The sequence below is a fragment of the Carlito syrichta genome, unplaced genomic scaffold (assembly GCF_000164805.1).
Source record: "Carlito syrichta isolate Samal-C Ts95f unplaced genomic scaffold, Tarsius_syrichta-2.0.1 Scaffold313344, whole genome shotgun sequence".
In the NCBI taxonomy this organism is placed as follows: domain Eukaryota; kingdom Metazoa; phylum Chordata; class Mammalia; order Primates; family Tarsiidae; genus Carlito; species Carlito syrichta.
The window spans coordinates 633,937-652,092 of record NW_007257440.1 but is presented as its reverse complement, the minus strand read 5'-3'; the positions used below and the strand labels follow the sequence as shown (position 1 = coordinate 652,092).

Here is an 18,156-nt window from a genome sequence, read left to right as displayed (position 1 = left end):
TGGAGTGCAGTGTCTGTTCACAGGTGCAATCACAGGTCACTGCAACCTTGAATTCCTGGGCTCTAGTAATCCTTCCACCTCAGCCTCCCCAGTAGTTGGGACTACAGGCATGCACCACCACACCCAGCTAATTTTTAAATTTCTTTGTGAGATGGAGCATCACTCGGTTGCCCAGGCTGGAGCGCAGTGCCACGATCATGGCTCACTGCAGCCTCCAATTCCTGGGCTCAAGTATGTCCCGCCTCAGCCTCCCGAGCAGCTGGAATGACAAGTGTGTGACACTGTGCCTGGTCCCAACAAGGTTTCATTTTTTTTGGAGAACTACAATAATATGCATAAAGGCAAACTTGAACCCCAGAGCTGCTCACTGCAGTGTCCTCAAGATGGACATTTTAAACACTTCATCACCTTCTTCATCTCTATGCTTGCTTTAAGCCAATGGGATTAACTCTAAATACAAAAAAAAAAAAGAAAGAAAGAAAATCCCAAGTTACAAGTAGCAAAGGCTTGGGTCCACATACACCTCCTCCCAGTGGGGAGAGCCCCCTCATTGCTCCTTTCCCACTCAAACTCCTTGTCCTGGCCTCTGCCTCCTCCTGTCCACTGTGTTCCTGCCACCCTGTCATCAGAACCAAATCATCTGACAGACTCCTGATCCTGGATGCCAAGTTTTCTCCACAGTCAAGCTGGCCAGTGGCGTTTGTCTTGGTTGTGTACCACTGTCCCTCGCTGGCTTTTGGTGACTGCGCTTTCCTTCTGGAAACCATTCCCTCTTTATAAAGCCAGCTCTGTTCACAAGGCAGTCACATGTGCTGGGCCCAGTGTTCAGGTGGGCACGACTCTTTCTGACCACAGGGTCCTTTTCTGTATGTGATCAGCCCCTCGCTCCCCCACTCTCCCCATGTTGATCCTCCCCTGAATTCTGCCGCTGCAGAACCCTCAGCCTGGCTCACCACAGCTCTCACTGTCCTGAGCCTGCTCCTTGATCCTCATGTTCTGTGGGCCCAGCACAGCGGCTGGTGCGTGGCAGCCAGTCTGTAAATGCCTGAGGAAGCATCTCTGACCTGTAGATGACGGCTCTCGCCCCTGCTGGAGAGGGCATAGAGACTTGCACTCCCCCGCCCGCCACCCAGCAGAAGCCTTCTGTAAATGTGGGCTGGTTGCTGGATGACACCATTAAGCCATCCAGAGAGCATTATTTTATATCTTTTATGATCTTTGTAGACACATTTATATCTATTTTATTTTCATATCCCAGTTAGACTGTCCAAAGTAAAATTGCTCTAAGATTTTTATTATCTCTAAGAAATACTAAGATCACTTGGAAGGCTGAGGCAGAAGGATCACCGGAGCCCAGCAGGTCGAGGCTGTGGTGGCCGGGAGCGGCCACTGCACTCCAGTCTGGGCGACAGAGTGAGACTCCAACTCAAAAAAAAAAAAAAAAAAAAAAATACTAAGATCTTATCATTATTACTGATTCAAAATATTTTAACTGCTAGAAATTTTGGTCACATTCTGAATAGATGTGTGTACCTTGGTGAGGCCTGGGGGCCACATAAAGCCCCATTCCTCTCCCTGTGCCTGTGTTGGCCTCCTCAAGGATAAGCAGGTATAGACATGTTCAAGCAGGTGTGAGCAGGTATAGACAGGGGTAGACATGTGAATAGATATAGACACGTGTAAGCAGGTGTGAGCAGGTATAGAGTGAACAGGTGTAGACATGTGTAAGCAGGTATAGATGAGACATGTGTAAGCAGATAGACAGGTAGACACGTGAACAGGTGTAGACATGTAAGCAGGTGTGAGCAGGTATAGATGGGGTAGACACATGTGAGCAGGTTTAGACAGGGTAGATGTGTGAGCTGGCTCCTGCACTGGGCATTCAGCTGCAGCACTGACTGTAGCTTCGTGTCCACACCCAGACTCTGAAGCGTGTGCTGTCCTTGGACACCGTGTCCCCTTGTTGCACTGGGAAGTCCCTCTGCCCACTTGCCTCCAGAAGCAGGGGTGTGCGCGGAGTCGGGCCCTGTGGGTTTCAGGGACCTCCCCATGAGCTGGGATGGCTGCAGGGCTCCTAAGGACATTTCTCCTCCTGACGGCTGCTGTTCTGCTGTAGGCCTACAGGCACCTGGAGGAGATGCGCCGGCGGCTTCCCTCCGTCAACCTGTCCTACTACGTGAGCCAGCAGGCTGTGGAGGCCGTGCACCAGGGCCTAGGCCTCCCCCTGATGCGTGCCACACCTGAGCGGCTCCGCCACAACAGCTTGGAGGACCACAAGGAGGTGGATGAGGAGGTGGTGGAAGAGGTGGACAAGGATCCATGATGGGTGCAGCCCGGGCTGACTGGGTGGCACACTGCTGCTGGGAAGTGTCTTCTGGAGGTTTCTAGTCATCGGTGGCAGCAAAGGCAGCTTTTTTGTTTATGTCAGAATCCGTAAGCAGAGCTGTGCTGGGTCTGGTGAGTAGCTGCCTGCACTGCCGCCTCCCGCCGGAGAAGAGAACAGAACAGTGTGCTCGGCAGCTCCCTGTGAGCTTCTGGATGGGTGCCCTTAAAGGGACTTGATCCATCTTTCCCATGAATTCCTCCCAGCTGCACACCGTGAAGCCTCACGAGCCGAGGCTGTATCTGGAGGGCTGGTGATCCCTGTTCCTTGGTTCACCACATATCCCACGGTTACCTGGCAGTTCCCAGCAGGGCCCGGTGCTCCCAAGCAACAGGCGCTCCCAAGCAACAGGCGTCGCCTTGGCCAGTTATCCAGGGCCCTGAGCCCTGAGGGCTCTGCCCTCTCACCAGAGTGGGGAGGGGGACTTTAGACTCTGCTCACCAGCCATTCCTGTGACTTCAATAAAATTTATTTTCTTAGGCCTGGGCCCCTCGCCCTGCTCGAGCCCACCCAGAAGCTGTAGGCCCTGCCCAAGCCAAAATCACAGAGAGTGTCCGCTCAGCACCGCGGCTCCTTTTATTCTTCTGGGGACACGGTGCTGTCCTCTTGGTGTCCTCTCACAGGAGCACGTTGGGGACTGTGAGTGGCAGTGCCCTTTCTCCCCTCCCTGTAGGAATCAACCCCTGCTGCTGCACCCTGGCTCCAGCCCTGCACTCAGGCTGCTCTATCCTGCAGAGGCGGCGCCCAGGCCCTTGGATATTTTTAGCTGGACACTCAGACTTGCCAGCTATTAATAGCAGCAAGGGCGGGGTGGGCTTTCCTCCGTCTGCACACTCTGTGCCAGATGTCTCTGCAGACCTGGCTGTGCCATAAAGCCCAGATGTTGCCGGCGCCGCTCCTGGGGCCTTCTGCAAGGCCCTTGGCCTTCCTTGCTTCCCGTGGGGGGTGGCCCTGGATGGGCTGTGATGGGCACGTCCCCAGGTGCCTACGGAGAGGAACGTGGGAGAAGCCTGTCCCTGAGCCTCTCCAGCAGCAGCAGAGCCTTCAACGCCAGTGTCCTGCAGTCCTCGTCTGGGTCCTTCTCGGCCACATCTGCAACAGGCACGAATGGAAACAAACACGGGGCAGTCCTGAAGCGCCAGCCATCTTCTTTCTCTCACTTCAAGTCTTCCTAAACGAGCGACTTGGGCACTGGCACTGGAACCCTCACTGAGGCCTCACCATGGGCGGCTGGCACAGGCCAGCCCCAGATGGTGGCCAGTGGCACGGCCTATCCAGCCCCCAGCACCAACTTAGGATAAAGCCAGATCCAGGAGACAGACAAGCCCCTCCTCAGCCCTCAAAACTGCCAGACACACACAGGTGAGCAGATGAGGAGGCAAGGTGGTATGGCCTGCACCCAGAGCCAGAATCTCCCAAAGACCTGCCCTCCCCTGTGCACCGTAGGCTCCAAATAGGCTGCACTGAACACAGGACTGTCCTGCTGGTGGTGGGTGGGTGGCCACCAGGTGTGAGTTAGGGGCTATCCAGCCTGGGCATACAGGCGAGGCCTGCTCTGTGCCATAGCTGTGCCTGGCCCACACGGTCGAGCTGCGCCAGTTTGGAGATGTTGAGCAGAGAAATACAGGCCTCAGCCACAGAAGACCCTAGCAATTCACAAGGGGCCGCCTACTGCCTGGTGGGGTCAGAGTTGCCACCCATCCACGGGAGGCTGGGCGAATGGGCCCCAGCGGTCTGGAGTCACATACTACCCCCTGGGATGAGCTGAATCTCGTGGCTGCCCCCAGTGCGCCAGGGCCCTCACCAAGGCCTCAAGCCTATGACGCTGATAAGCCTTGGGGCTCTGACAACAGCAGTCACTCCACAGGGCGGGCTGAAGCCTCACTGTGAACCCCACTGGTCAGGGCTGGGCTGTGGGAGCTGTGCCACGGCCTGGATGGTGTCCTGCCCGCCCCACACTCACCTGCCAGCCAGGACCCAGCTTCCAGCAGCTCGTCCGGCAGGTCCTCCAGCAGCCGCTGGGCAGGCACGCTAAGCAGAACAGAGGAGATGGCAGACAGCAGGCCCTGGCGCACGTAGCTGCCGAGCAAGGAGGTGAGGGGGTTGAGCCCCATGGTGCCAGGGGGCACTGCCGGCACAGCAGGAACGACACCCCAGGTCAGGGACCCCCTGCTTCTCCAGCGTAGGAACTGCTGCAGGCTCCGGCCCTACCCAGCCCCCACCCAAGGCAGCACGTTTCCTGCTCGGATGGAAAGTGTCGGGCCAAGCTGCCTCCCACCTCCTGGGGCTCTGTGGTCTCCACTGTCAGACCAAGGAACCCACTGTGACGCCCGCCTCACCCTGCAGGCCACTCACGCATCAACGTGGAAGCGCAGGCCCCACACAAACTCCAGCAGGGCCTTCCCCATGGGCGCAGCCACCTGGAGACCAGCAGAGGGACGGTGGGCAGGGTCTTCCACGCCTGTGCCCACGTCCAGCACCCGCAGGTGGGCCTGACGGCCGAGGGAACATTTCACACAGGCAGCCCCTCCCTTGGACTTTGTCCCTGGGACTAGGGAGGCTGAGGAATGTGCTCCAGGCATGTAGTGCTTCGCACCCAGTACCGCAGCCACCCCTGCCCATGGGCAGGGCAGCCCACCCAGCACTCGGGCACCTTCAGCCCCCGTCTCTCAACTCACTGTGGTATTCACAGCCAGGTACATCAGGGCCCCTAGGGTGTGGGTCAATCTTCCGAGAACCAGATGGTCCTCTCCCAAGAGGTCAAAGGTCACCAGAGGTCTACAGCAGAGTCAAGAAAATGCTGCTGCCCAGACACCTCAGGCCGGGTCTGCAACCTTCCGGCCACCAAGGGAGACTACGGGCTCTGGGACGCTTCAGAGCCTCTCTCCGTTTCACTGCCCGACCCCACATGGCACCAGGAAAGTCCCAAGAGAAGGTGTTTCTGGACGCCCTGGGGACTCTGCAGGGCTGCCTGGCACCAGCCTAGCCTGGGGTCGGGAGCTCATGAGGCCAAGGCCCCTGCCCCTGCTGCGCTGTGAGCTGGGCTGGGGCAGGACGAGGGGAAGGAGGGCGGCAGAGCAGGTGGCATCTGCAGGCACAAGAGCACCGCCAGCCCTGCCTGCCCCAGGTGGGAGCAGAGACAGCAGAGAGCCCAACACCCTCCCCACAGAGCCCAACGGCAGAGGAGCCTGGTGGAAAACACCATGTCATTTAACATCAGCCACAAAAAGCCCTTGGCAGAGGTCACAAGCCTGCTCATGCCAAAGCCCCACAAGGGCCCCACCTGGGGAAGCTTTCATCACAGGGTGTCCTGGACTTCTGCTCCCCACATACCTGTCAAAGCGCTGAATGAGGGGGAAGAAGAAGTAGCCAGCCACAGAGTTGAACTCGTTGGGGTCGCCTGCTGCTCCCTGCCGGGGAGGGCCCTGCCAGAAACACAGTGCACACGGGGGAGAAGGGGATAGGCGGCTGGACAGACAGCTTCTTTCCTTAGGCAGCCCCCAGCTGCTCCGCCTCTGCCCAGCTCCAGAGCCCATGTGGACGGTGACAGCACTCAGGCTACCACTGTGCCCAGAACCAGACCAGGATCCCAACCTCACAGGCAGGACATTGGGGCTGCAAGAGTCTTGCACTGGGGGCCAACCTGGGCACTGCAGGGCGCCTCCAACCCACCCCCAGTGACAACCAAAACCGTCTCCAGACATTCCCAAATGTGCCAGGGTGGGGCAAGGCCGCTCTGCCTGGATGGCTCTGAGGACAGCATCCCCCAGATAGTCTGTTCCGACATGGCGTTCGGGACCAGCCTGACTCTGCTGTAGCATGCCATGGCCCTCCCTCCAAGGAACTTCAGCGTTCCTCCACCTCTCAGTGAGGAGAGCCTGGAGGGACCTGACTGCTCACTGCCTCCAGTCCCTGGGCCTGCCAGGACCTGACCAGGGTCCCACTGACCTTGGAGAACCGCCGGGTCTTGCTTCTGATCCTCTCCTCCACGACCAGCCGCCAGTCGGGAGCTACCGTGCTGCCAGGCCGAGAGGCAGCCTGAGCCGGCAAGCACCGGGTGCCAGGGTTGGGGGAGCCAGGCTGGGGAGCCCGCCCTGGGCGCCCAGGCCGAGACAGCTCCTGGGCAGCCAGCGTCAGGACCTAGAGGGGAGGAGCGACTCAGGACAGCTGTTGTCGCGCTGGAGAAAAACAACATTTCCCAGAAGTCAAGCTACCAAGCAAAGCCCAAGCCCAGAAGCAGGCTCAGTGGCCCTTGCAGTCTGTGGGGAAGAGGGTGTGTTCTGGGACTCGAGCAAGGCACTTCCCAGTATCTCAGAGTAACTGCGCAGCAGTGAGAGGGACAGGTGGGGAAGGGAGCTCCATCGTCCCTTGGTCAGAGCACCTGGGGCCCAGCGAGCTGCTGCTTCTGCAAGCCCACCTCATCCTGCCGTGCCCGAACCAGTTCCCTTCTCCCAGGAACTCAGCCTCCCAGTGAAACAAGTGCTGTGCTAATACGTGCTTCAGGTGATAGGTCAGACACACGACATCAGCAAAGGGAGCCAGACACACAGACTACACAGGACATGACTCCACCTCCATGAAATGCCCAGAGTAGGGAAGCAGACGGGTGGCTCCCAGAGGTAGGGGGGTCAGTGTCTGCTGATGGGGATGGGGTTTCCCTTTGGGGGATGAAAGTGTACTGGAACCAGAGGTGGAGGCTGGCCAACACCTAGTGGTCCAAGTAGCACCGAACTGCTCACTTTAAAGTTCTTTTTGGTGTTTTTTTAGACTTTCTAATTTTTTTTTTGAGTTGGAGTCTCACTCTGTCGCCCAGACTGGAGTGCAGTGGCCGCTCCCAGCCACCGTAGCCTCGACCTGCTGGGCTCCGGCGATCCTTCCGCCTCAGCCTTCCGAGTAGCCGGAATTACAGGCATGTGCTACCACACCCGGCTGATTTTTTGATTTATTGTAGAGATGAGGTCTTGCAGCCCAGGCGGGTCTCGAACCCACGGGCTCAGGAAATCCACTCACCTCAGCCTCCCAAAGGCGCGGGATTATAGGCTGAGCCACCGAGCCCAGCCAACTTTTTAATTTTATTCTGGCAAAATCTTTTATTATTTTAGCCATTTAAAGGATACGGTTCTGTGGCATTAATAAGTACACCCATGGTGGGCATCCCTCTCCAGAACTTTTCCATCTTCCCAAACTGAAATTGTCCCCACGAAACACTCTTTCCCCATGAAACACTCTCTCCCCATGCCCCGCCCCAGCCCCACAGTTCTACTGTCTCTATGAATTAGATGCCTCTGGAACCACATGATTTTCAAGCCTTTGTGGCAGGCTTGAACATGTTGTATTCAAAGTTCATCCATGATGTATACAGCGTATATCATAATTTTGTTCTTTTTTATAGCTAAATAATTCCATTATATGGAGGGCCCATGCTTTATCCTAAAATGGTGAATTTCTTTTTTTTTTTTTTTGAGTTAGAGTCTCATTCTGTCACCCAGACTGAAGCGCAGTGGCTGCTCCTGGCCACCTCAGCCTCGACCTGCTGGGCTCTGGCAATCCTTCCGCCTCAGCCTTCCAAGTAGCTGGAACTACAGTGTGCGCTACCACGCCAGGCTAGTTTTTGAATTACTGTAGAGATGAGGTCTTGCCAAGTTGCCCGAGCGGGTCTCGAACCCGCGGGCTCAGGCAATCCACTCACCTCGGCCACCCAACGCCCTGGGATTACAGGCTGAGCCACCGAGCCCGGCCTAAAATGGTGAATTTTATGGAGTGTAAATCTTGTCAGTAAAGCTGTTATTTAGAAAGAAGCAAAACTCAGCCACAAAGTCCTAACTCCCCACTGCTGAATCCTATATATCCACACCCTCCAGAAGGCAGCGACAGATGCCCGTTCTAGCCTCACACCCAGTGACAAGGAGAGTTACAGATTCCCTGCCCCCTCACACTAGAGCATCTTGGGCCTGATGACGCGGACAGAGGGGCCCTGGGCACTTACATCCAGGATGTCCATGCGCTGCCGCAGGCTATAGTTGAGGGCATAGAACTGCGAAGTCAGATACTCGGTGACCTGAGTGGGCAGGGAAGAAGCCACTGTGGGCCAGGACCCCAGAGGGCCATCCGGGCACAGCTCCCAGGTCCTGCACAGCCAGCCAGCACAGGATGGAGCCTCGAGCACCTTAACTCTGGGCACTCCCACTGCGCCTGTGCTGGCTGAGGCCACCCACGCTGGGACTCACCCGGGCTGGGTCCGTGATGGTAACAGCCACCAGGGTTCTCTGGCGTAGCCCCTCAAATCCTGCCACACACGTCCTCTCCTCCAGGTGCAGTAGCACCTTGGCTAGCTCCACGCTCACCTGTACACAGGGGTGGGGCAGGCGCTTGCAGGCTCTGACCGTCTGCCCCATGAACCTGCCCAGCCACGGCTCAGAGGGCCCATGCCACTTACCCGCTACCCACCCTGCAGAGGCATGGGGCTCAGGCCTCCCAACAGAGGCAGCAGTCCCCAAGGCACACACACAACCCAGATGTCACCGTCCATGACCAGGACATGGATGGCATGGAGAAGCTACTACCATAGGCCTCCCAGTCCAACTCCACTTGCTCACCTCCTGAGTGGCCGCCGGGCTCCTGTAGACCAGGCCCTCCAGAGCACCCAGGGCTGCTTCCCAGCGCTCTGCATCTTCAGATGTGGTCAGGGCTGCAGAGAACACAGACAGGCCTCTGTCGGCCTTGACTCCAACCCTGAGTCACCAAGAGCTGGCAGCCACAGTTGGCACCCTGGGTCGAGGGCCTCTTGACACGTCAGGTGAGGATGTCAAGGGGCTCGGGGTCACCCCTGGAGTAGACAGCTGCGAGTGAGACCTGCACACAGCCCCAGCAGGGCCCGCCTGGCACCCGCACCCACCTTCCATGCAGTCCCGGAGGTACATGGGAGCCTTGTTGCTTTTCAGCTCCCTGTCCCCCGACATGTCATGGGGGACGAACTCATCATCACTGTGGAAGGGGCAAGACAGACACACAACAGCTGTGAGAGGAAGCGCCTAGAGCTGCAGACTTGATGCCCCCTCCCCTCTTCCTGAAGATGCTGCTGGGACTCACGCCCAGGGACTTGAGTTCAGGAAAGTGCTAAGACCTGAGGCTGTGGTGGAGTTTGGGAGCTGTAGGCCCTTATTTGTAGACTACAGAGGAAAAGGGTGCCAGCAAGCGAGCCCCTGGGTCCCTGGAGTGCAAGCGGCTTGTTCCCACCCCCAGTTCCTCGAGCACCCTCCGCACTGCCTGCCCTGTGCCTCAGGGGAGGCAGTGCCTGTGCCGTGCCAGCCAGTGCCCACTGGCCACGCTCTGTAGCCCATCAGAGCCAGGAAAGCCTCCCCACCTGTCCAGCTCTGAGACAGAGTCCTCTGGCCCTGACGGGGGGACAGCACTAGCCACAGTCTCTGCAGGGGTCTCTCCAGCTGCTGGCATGAGGGACGTGCTTTTAGGAAACAGGAAGGCGCAATCATCCGGACGTGCACAAGTTGAAGAAACGCCCTGTCGCCCCCACCCATGCTGTTTTAGCTCCTGTCCAGGCACCCGCCATCTAGAACAAGGCACACACAGACCCTCACCCTGCCTCTGTGGCGCCATCACCCGCAGGCCGGGGGGTAGCCAGGGCCAGCAACTCCAGGCTCAGTTCGTCCTCTTCATACTGCAGGGGCAGGGAAGCCGGGTCAGCGACATCCAGCAGCTGCATACCCTTCCCTGAGACGGGCAGCTGGTGCCCGCCCTCCTCTCCTGCAGCTGGCCTCAAGGCCCGGACGCGCACAGTGGCCCTGTCTTGGACAGCCAGTCAACTTTTCCAAGGCAACTTTCCAAGTGTTCAACTCATGCCTAGAAAGCACTGAGCTGCTGAAGGCTAAGGGGTCCTGCCCTCCTGAAGGAGCCTGGAGCCCCTGGTGGGCCAGCATCCCCCCCAAAGCATCCCAGGGACTCAGCAAGGCAGCTGGGAGTACAGCCGCAGCTAGCGAGCCGTCCGTGCCACACAGCAGGCAGCAGAAGCCAACTTCTACCACCCAGAGTGGCCTTCCTGCCCTGCTGGGCCCCCAGGGCCAGGAGCCCTTGGCGGAAAACCCCCAAGGCAACAGCTCCCTTCACCCCAAGCCCCACTCAGATTCCTGTCTAGAGAAGGTCTTAAACATATCCAGGGCTCCGCCCTGGGAGGGAGTATGTGCTCAGGTCCTTAGCCCTAACCCTATGTGGCCCCTAAGGGCTACACCCACCACGCCTCAGCTCTCAGCGTGGTCGATACACCTGGACCCAGCCACGCAGAGGGCATGCGGAGGGACACAAAGACGATGACCCTGCTCACCTGAAATTTCAGGGCAGGCCCCTCATGGTGGATCCGGGAGCTTATGACCTCGGCCACGATCATGCCCAGGCGGCGCACAGGGGGTAGGCTGCTGTCCAGGCGGCACTTCACACCTGCCATCATGCTGGCCAGCAGTTCTGGAAGCACCAGACACACAGCCTGAGCACCTGGGGCACCCGGGTGGGGAGGCGCCGGGGTCACCCGCTCACCGTCCCGGCTGTCCTCCAGCTCTCGCTGCCCCAGGTGTGCCAGGCAGATGAGGATGGCTTTGCTGACGTAGCGCTGTTGTGGCAGGGGCGCGTGTCGCATGGCGCTGCTGCTGCCCCACGTCTCCAGCAGCTCCCTCAGCACCTGGCAGGCGGCACAGCCCAGGACCGTGCGGGCCTCAGTGCTAGGCTGTCCTCGGCCCCCGGTCCCCAGGGAGCTTCCAGTACAAGCTGAGCTGGCCCTGCCCTGCCCCTCCCACCAAAGGGAGGGCCCCACACACGCTTCTTCTGGGACCCTGCAGGCACAGGAAAGAGGGCGCTTACCTGCACGAGGAGCGGGCGCCGCTGGCTGTCCATGGCCAGGTGGCCCAGCAGGCTCTGCAGCATGGATACCTGCAACAGGAACCGGCATACTACCGACCACGCAGAGACCAGGTGCTATGCTGCAAACCCAGGACTGGGAACGGGTCTGGGCTGACACAGGAGATGGTGAAGTGGGGCTGCTCCCACCTCCTGGCCAGTGGGGACCCGCTGGGAAGCTGCAGAGTCCCAAAAACCCAAGTGCTGAGGTTTCTCAGGCCCTAGGTCTGGGCACGTCAGTGTGGGCACAAAACTTTTCTGAGGAAAGCTTCCATTTCATACACACTCTCCCACTGATGACCACAAAGTCATTCATAGCCTTTCAGGTTGGCGGGGTCCCTCTCGTGGCAGAAGCCACACTCAGCACCATGACTTGGGTCTTCTTAACCTGCTTCTGATTCTCCACACCCTAGTGTGTATTATTATTATTATTGACAGGATCTCACTGTGTTGCCCAAGCTGGTCTTGAACCCCTGGCCTCAAGTAGTCCTCCCGCCTCAGCCTCTGAGTAGCTGAGACTACTGGTGTGCCTGGACTTGTGACTGCCGCCGTCCCCGTGACCGGGAGCCAGGCTCTGGTTCTACTCAGGACTCCGTGCTCATGAGGCTTTCTTGTTGTCTTCTCTGGTTCCTTCTTCCGATGCAGCCCCTAGATCCGTCCCTGGCCTCACCACACTCTGCCTTCTTCTACTTCACGCGCTAGCGTTTTTAAGGGGAGAAGCGAGACAGCCCTCCTCCGCTCCCACGGCTTGGCTGCCTCCCACAGTCTGTGTGTGCAACTTTCACTGCGTTCCACTGCAAGTTCTCCCACTGTGATTTCCTCTCTGCTCCTTGTGTTACTTTATTTAAGAGCGTGTTGTAAAACTGTCACGTCACTCACTTGTGCTGCTGACTTCCTGCAGGTGTACGACCGCCAGGCCTCCCCCTGGCACTGGCAGGCCTTGCTCTGTGGCCTTGTCTTGTGGGCTGTTCAGTGTCCAGGGGGCTTGAAAGACTCAACTCGGCCAGGCTCAAGGACTCCAGTGCTCTACAGAACAACCTGCCGTTCTTTCCTCAGGTCCACTCCTGTGGCCAGGTGGGAGTGAGTCTATTCCCACCCTGGCCCCACACCTTCTGTCCCCTGCACAGGAGCCAGTCTGCATCTCAGGGACACAGCGGGGTCTGCTGCCTCTGCTGAAACCCTGAAGGCCCCCTCAACGCCTCGCTCTCGCCTCCTCCCTGCCCACCTGCTCATAGCAGCCACATGCCAGCCCGCCGCCAACACAGGCCGGTCAGGCAGATTGGCCCGGTGCTCAGAGGCCGCCTGCCCACCCACACCTCAGCCAGGCCCTGCCACGCCCCCTCCTTCGAGTGTCCTTGCCAACCCCCCACAGGACCCCCTCTGTCTTCTGGGCCCTGCTGGCTCCTGATGTCACACTGTGGCTTGTGTGGTGGCATCTGCCTCCCTCCCTGTAATGACACTCCATGAGGAGAGGCAGTGACTCTCCTGTCCATGGCTGGGTGTCCAGCCCCTAGAAAGAGCTTGGCTCTTACTGGGCTCCCAGCAAGCATTTGCTGAATGGAAAGACGTGTCCAGGATGCCATCAACCCTGGGTCCACCCCCGACTCCAGCTGGCCAGGATGCCCACCTCTGCTGCTCATCCTTTGCAGCCTGAGACACCAGCTATCCCTAGAGTCAGAGCCTGGCTCCCGGTCACAGGGACAGCGGCAGTCACAAGTCCAGGAGGCAAACGGCCTCTGTGTCCTGACCTGCCCCCCCCAAACTCGTGCACAGAATGGTGCCGGCGAGGGCAGCTTCTGGGGGGTGAGAGGACCAAGGGGATGAGAAGCACTCACTCATGCTGGGTCTCAGCAGGGCCCATCAATGGGCAGGGACACACCCACCGCTGTGTTGATGCCTTGATGCTGCCTGCAGGCTGCCGCCAAGTCACGGCCACGTTTCCCGCAGCAGGCTAGTGCTCTCCCTTCGTGGTTGCCGTCATCCTTCCCGTGCCCGGGGCAGCCTGCGGCCTGTAGCCCGCACCCTCACCCGGCACTCACCGGGTGTTGGTACTGTAAGAACAGAAGCTTCCGGGTCATCACAAAGTGGGCTTTCTTGTTCTTCACCACCAAGTTTCCCAACAGTCGTGACAGGACTTCGGGCCTGCGAGGCAGAGTCAGGAGGGGCCAGAGTCACAGCCCTGCCTCAGAGGTGGGGAGGCAGGGAAACAAGTGAGCTCCAGCACCACGGATCTGGGCTCCATCCTGGCCTGGTAATAGCCAGCTGGGAGCCTCTGGGTTCGTCCTTAGACAGTGAGTTGAGTCTTGATTCTCCCACTCCAGGCCTAAGCACAGAAAGCTGGCTAGAAATGAGAGGTCCAGAGAGTATGCCCCCTTTGCTGACAAGGGTGGTGCCTCACCTTGAGCAGAGTGGGAGACCTTGGTTGTGTCAGGCCTGGAAGCCGTGTTTGGGTTTCTGGGCCAAGCGATCTCCAGAGCACCACTCCACTCTGCCTTTGCAGCCAAGAGCAGCCCCGGGCAGATATGTAAATGAGTGAGCGTAGCTGTGTGACAGTTGTACTGTTTCCAGACATACATTGTGGGCCAAATTCAGCCCAAGTAATTTGCAGATCCCTGGTCTAGACTAAAACACCTGCTTCCTCCAGTAAGTGACAGGATGCTAGTCTTTAAAAAGAGGTTGATGAAGCTCTTATCCACAAGTGCGGAAAGAGATGTGGCTGGATTTCTCCCTCACTCGCCACTTACAATTTCACATAAAGACATAAAAGTTAAAAAAAAAAAAAGATTTGGGAGACCAAGGCAGAAGGATCACTTGATGCCAGGAATTCAAGACCAGTCTGGGCAACACAGCAAGACTCCCCAGCTCTACAAAAGAAAAAATTAAAAAATGGCCAGACGTGTCGGCACATGCCTTAAGTCTCAGCTACTCGGGAGGCTGAGGCAAGAGGATCACTTGAGCCCAGAAGCTCAAGTCTGCAGTGAGTTATGACCACACCACTGCACTCTAGCCTAGGCAACAGAATGAAGTCCTCTTTTAAAAAAAACTACTAAAGGACATAAAATGATTAAATAATTCACATGGGGAAAAATACAAATGCCTCAAACACACATACACCCTCACCCAGAATCAAGAATGCAAAGTCAAACATAGAGGGAATCTGGGTGGAGAGACAGGCCCATCCCCAAGTGACAGGGAGACGTCTGTTGGAAGGCATTGTTGGTAAGGCCTGTGAAGACTGAGTGGCCCAGCAACCCTGCTTCTGGGTGTGCGTCCCACAGGTTCCCCTCACAGGTACACAAAGATGTGAGCAGAGAGTTGTGGTGACAACCCCGTGTCGCAGCCGCAGACTGGGGTGCCCTGGCGAGCCAGGAGGCTGCGCAAAGAGACGGGCGGGCCCTGCGCTGCAACTGTTGGAGGCCCATGGGGCCCTCTCCACACACCCTGGCCAGTTTGAGCTTTTTACAGTGTCCATGCTACTTTCACAAGAAGAGAGCCACAGCCTTGGCACAGGGTACCCGTGTCAGCTCTGGTCAGCATGTGGTTGTGGGGGACCCGGTGGGCTAGAGCTGGTTCGGCAGATATGGCGGCTCCAGGACCAGCTGGGAGGCCCCATCAGAAATGATGCCGGCAGTCACCATACACAGCCATGAAACAGGACCTCTAGGGGGATTGGACAAGGGGGGCTGCCACTCATACCCCATGGCACTAATGCAGGGCCGTGGCAGGGTACAGAGGAATGGCATCCTGGGGGAGCCCAGCCTTCACCCCAGGAGAGAAGCGTCAGCAGAGTGTGTGGCTCTTACCCGGGAGCGGCCTCCACGAGGCCTGTCAGCACAGCCTCCATGGCCCGGTCCGGCACTTGCTCCACCAGGCGCCAGCAGACCCGCTGCCAGAGGCAGCTGCCCTGAGTGAGTGTGGTCAGCTGGGGCACCAGCACACCCAGGATCTCCCCTGAGGGACACAGAGGCCCAGGACCTTGGGATTTGCACTCGCCAGAGCAGTTGGGGGGCCCGTGGGGTCCAATGTGGAAAGTCCTGCGTGCACCCAGGCGGTGCAGCCAAGTCCCAGACCCCAGGACCAGGGGAGGGAGCCCCACAGGCAAGGGTGGGTGGGATGCGTGACCTTCCAAGCAGTCTACGTGGGACAGGGTGGGGAGCTGTACTCACGCTGTCTCCCATGGACACAGGCTTTCCCTAAGACTTGAGACACAAAGGACACAGAGCAGTCCAAGCCACCTGGGCAGAAGGGAAGGGGAAGGCTAATTTTAAAGGAGGGTGGTGGGAGGGCGTCACAGAACACCTACGTGGAGAGGGCTGGGCCTTGGGCAGGCAGACAACATGCTGCAAAGACACAGTCCCCTCAAAGCAGCAAGCGCAAGCCAGCCTGACTCCCACTAGTCTCCTGGGGCCACCTTTAACTTGAAGCGCCAGTAATGACCATTTAAAAAGCTTCGTACACATTCACTCCACCACCACCACGATCCGAGGAAGTTGGGCCAACGAGGAAGAGACGTCCGGGGGCTCAGCCCCACGGGGCAGACCTGGGCCCCAAGTCAGGCACACGACCCACATCTCCGGTGCCCCACACCACAGTGTTCTTCCTGGAGCGCAGGAGGAAGCTGGCCCCCTCGTGTCCTGTCCGGCCCCATGTGGCCAAAGCCTGGCCTCACCCAGGTCCCCGTGCTGACCTCCAGGTCCCCTTGTCTTATTTGAGCCCTCGGCGAGGAGTGGGCCCTGAGGTGACACCGAGAACAGGAAGTGGGCGAGCAGCACCAGCCCCTGGTTGAGCTGGGACGTTGGGGTTGGGGCCAACAGTAGGCACGAGCTTTGACACAGGCAATGTGGGGGGACAGGGGGGCTTGCGAGGTCAGGCAAGGATGAACCCCAGGCAGCCTAAGTGTGAGGAGACATGTCCCCGGGGATGCTGCGCATGCTGGAACCTCCTCGAGGCCTCAGCCAGCAGAATGGCAGCTCCGGGCCTGGAGCCATGCTCGGCAGACGAGGGGCTGGAGGCTGCCACGGGAACCTGGGTAAGGTCCAGGGCTTGGCCACGTGGGGCTGTGCCAGGGGACCCGCTTCCTCATGCGCTCCCAGGAGGACACTGCGGGATGGGACCCGAGGGCCTCCAGGGTGCTGGGAGCAAGGCGGGAGCACACGGAAGCAGGTGGAAGGGAGGCAGGCAAGGGCTGTGCGCTGTAGGGGAGCATCTCTCGGAGCCCAGGAAAGGTCCGAGAAGGAGGGGGCCACGCTGTAGGAGAGGCGGATGCCCGGCTGCTCTGTGGCCCGCAGCCTACTCCCACGAGGACGCGCATGGTCCCAGCCTGGGTCGCTCCTCACGCCTGAAAGGCACACTTGGGCAGGCTGGCGTGCTTGTGCTCCAGGGAGGACAGAACTAACCCGCCTTTTCCCACAGTGCCCGCGCCTGGGGAGAGTCCCAGTCGGCCATCACGCCTGCCTCCACACCAGAGCCCTGAGCCTCTCCACCTCACTGGCCCGCACAGGGCGGCCCCAATGCAAGCAGTGGCCACGGCTACAGGATGGGCCTGAGCTGGCGGGCCCGGCCCTTCTGCCTCAGAGCCCACAGGACCTCCCTGCTCACACAGGCCCTCTCCCAACGACTTCACAGAAAGTCCAGCCCAGAGCTAAAGGGATCAAAGTCAGCCCCACCTCTCAAGGTCAAAAGCCAAGAAGGACAATGCTTCGGTGTGTGTGCGACTCACTACTGTCCAAACCAGGGGATGTCATCTGAATGGAGGCTGGGAGACACTGGACAGGGAGGGGATGACAGCCTGAGACGAAAGGTAGAAGAGGGACACTCACCTCGGAGAGAGTCCACGACCGCCTGCAGCACCCGGACGACCTCCTCGCCGAGCAGAGAGAAGTAGTTCTGGGGAAAGAACTCGTCCAGATTCTCCCGCTGCAGACGGTTGCCCAGCTGATCGGGCAAGCCCACCACCCTGCTGAGCAGCGTTTCCCAGAGCTGGGGGAAGCCGGGCTGCCTCTGCCGCCAACACTGCCCCTCCATCAGTGCTGCCAGCCGGCCCTCCCTCAGGAACTGTGCCAGCAGCCGCGCCATCTTCATCAGACGGAAGCTGGGGCTGGACGACAGGAGGGCAGAGCCCCGACCCCTCCTCAGTGCCTCCTTCCAGTCACAAGAAACCCCAGCATGCTTAGGGTGGAGGGTACAGGAGGATGGCGGGTGCCAATTGCCCACCCATGCAGGGTGGGGCAGCAGAGGCTCAGCGTGGAGCTGGCGGGCTATCTCTGCCGCCTGGGATGTGCACACTTCCCGCATCCTCCTCCCACATGGAAGGAGAGGGAGGGGCAAGGGTTTTCCCCTGCAGGGGAGAGGAACGGAAGCCACTGTTCACATCTGGGATTCCATGTGCAGGTGCTGTTCTCAGAAGCTGGTGCTGAGCCCACAAGTCCACAAGAGGACTGGCTGGTTCCCGGGCCTGAGGGCCATCCTCAGGCCTCTGAGGCTGCCCTCACCCAATGAGACCCTGACACTCACCCAGCAATGCCCTCAATGGACTCCATCAGCACCAGGAAGGCTTGGTCGGCTGGGCCCTCCAGGAAGAAGCTGCCCCACAGTTCCTCCAGCCGGCCGTCAGGCACCAGCTCCAGCCAGTCTGGGCTCAGCTTGCTGGCAAGACATCTGAGGAAGGCGGCGAAGTGCCCCGTGGTAAACTCCTCCCTCTCCCCCAGCGGGGCTGCATTCTCCATCTCACCCAGATAGCGCTTCAGGGAGCCCAGGGTGGAGAGGATATGGCCCCCATCCTTGGAAGATGAAACAGTGTGAATGGCTTCCTGGACCTCAAGTCGGACCACCGAGGGCACCAGGTCCATCCTGCAGAACAGCCTGGGGCCACA

The 18,156-nt window shown here is 59.1% G+C and overlaps 2 protein-coding genes across 2 annotated transcripts in view; one reads left to right on the top strand and one right to left on the bottom strand.

Annotated features, from left to right (window-relative positions):
- IFT140 (intraflagellar transport 140) overlaps nucleotides 1–2,864 on the top strand; it is an 87,096-nt gene extending 84,232 nt beyond the window's left edge. The window contains exon 29 of the mRNA XM_008070305.2: nucleotides 2,117–2,864. Within this exon, the coding sequence (XP_008068496.1) occupies nucleotides 2,117–2,323 (207 nt within the window). The 3' untranslated portion in view covers nucleotides 2,324–2,864. The remainder of the gene's footprint in view (nucleotides 1–2,116) is intronic.
- A 92-nt stretch (nucleotides 2,865–2,956) lies between these two features.
- On the bottom strand, nucleotides 2,957–18,132 carry TELO2 (telomere maintenance 2). Its single transcript, XM_008070306.1, has 20 exons — nucleotides 17,798–18,132; nucleotides 17,104–17,381; nucleotides 15,451–15,519; nucleotides 15,088–15,235; nucleotides 13,324–13,426; nucleotides 11,249–11,317; nucleotides 10,928–11,069; nucleotides 10,719–10,855; nucleotides 9,979–10,058; nucleotides 9,747–9,845; nucleotides 9,279–9,367; nucleotides 8,980–9,071; nucleotides 8,611–8,727; nucleotides 8,370–8,441; nucleotides 6,332–6,523; nucleotides 5,717–5,808; nucleotides 5,062–5,161; nucleotides 4,739–4,803; nucleotides 4,347–4,462; nucleotides 2,957–3,475 (listed from the first exon to the last, which is right to left on the bottom strand). Exons 1-20 carry the CDS (start codon nucleotides 18,130–18,132, stop codon nucleotides 3,369–3,371), a joined length of 2,502 nt encoding a protein of 833 aa, XP_008068497.1. The 3' UTR covers nucleotides 2,957–3,368.
- Nucleotides 18,133–18,156: the final 24 nt, after the last annotated feature.

Coding starts and splice junctions, on each gene's coding strand:
- TELO2 (XM_008070306.1), bottom strand. CDS start 18,132: ATGGACCTGGTGCCCTCGGTGGTCCGACTTGAGGTCCAGGAAGCCATT. Junction 15,520..17,103: donor GGTCGTGGACTCTCTCCGAG/GTGAGTGTCCCT, acceptor CCTTCTGCCCAG/GTGGCTTGGACTGCTCTGTG. Junction 9,072..9,278: donor CCTCCGGGACTGCATGGAAG/GTGGGTGCGGGT, acceptor TGTTCTCTGCAG/CCCTGACCACATCTGAAGAT.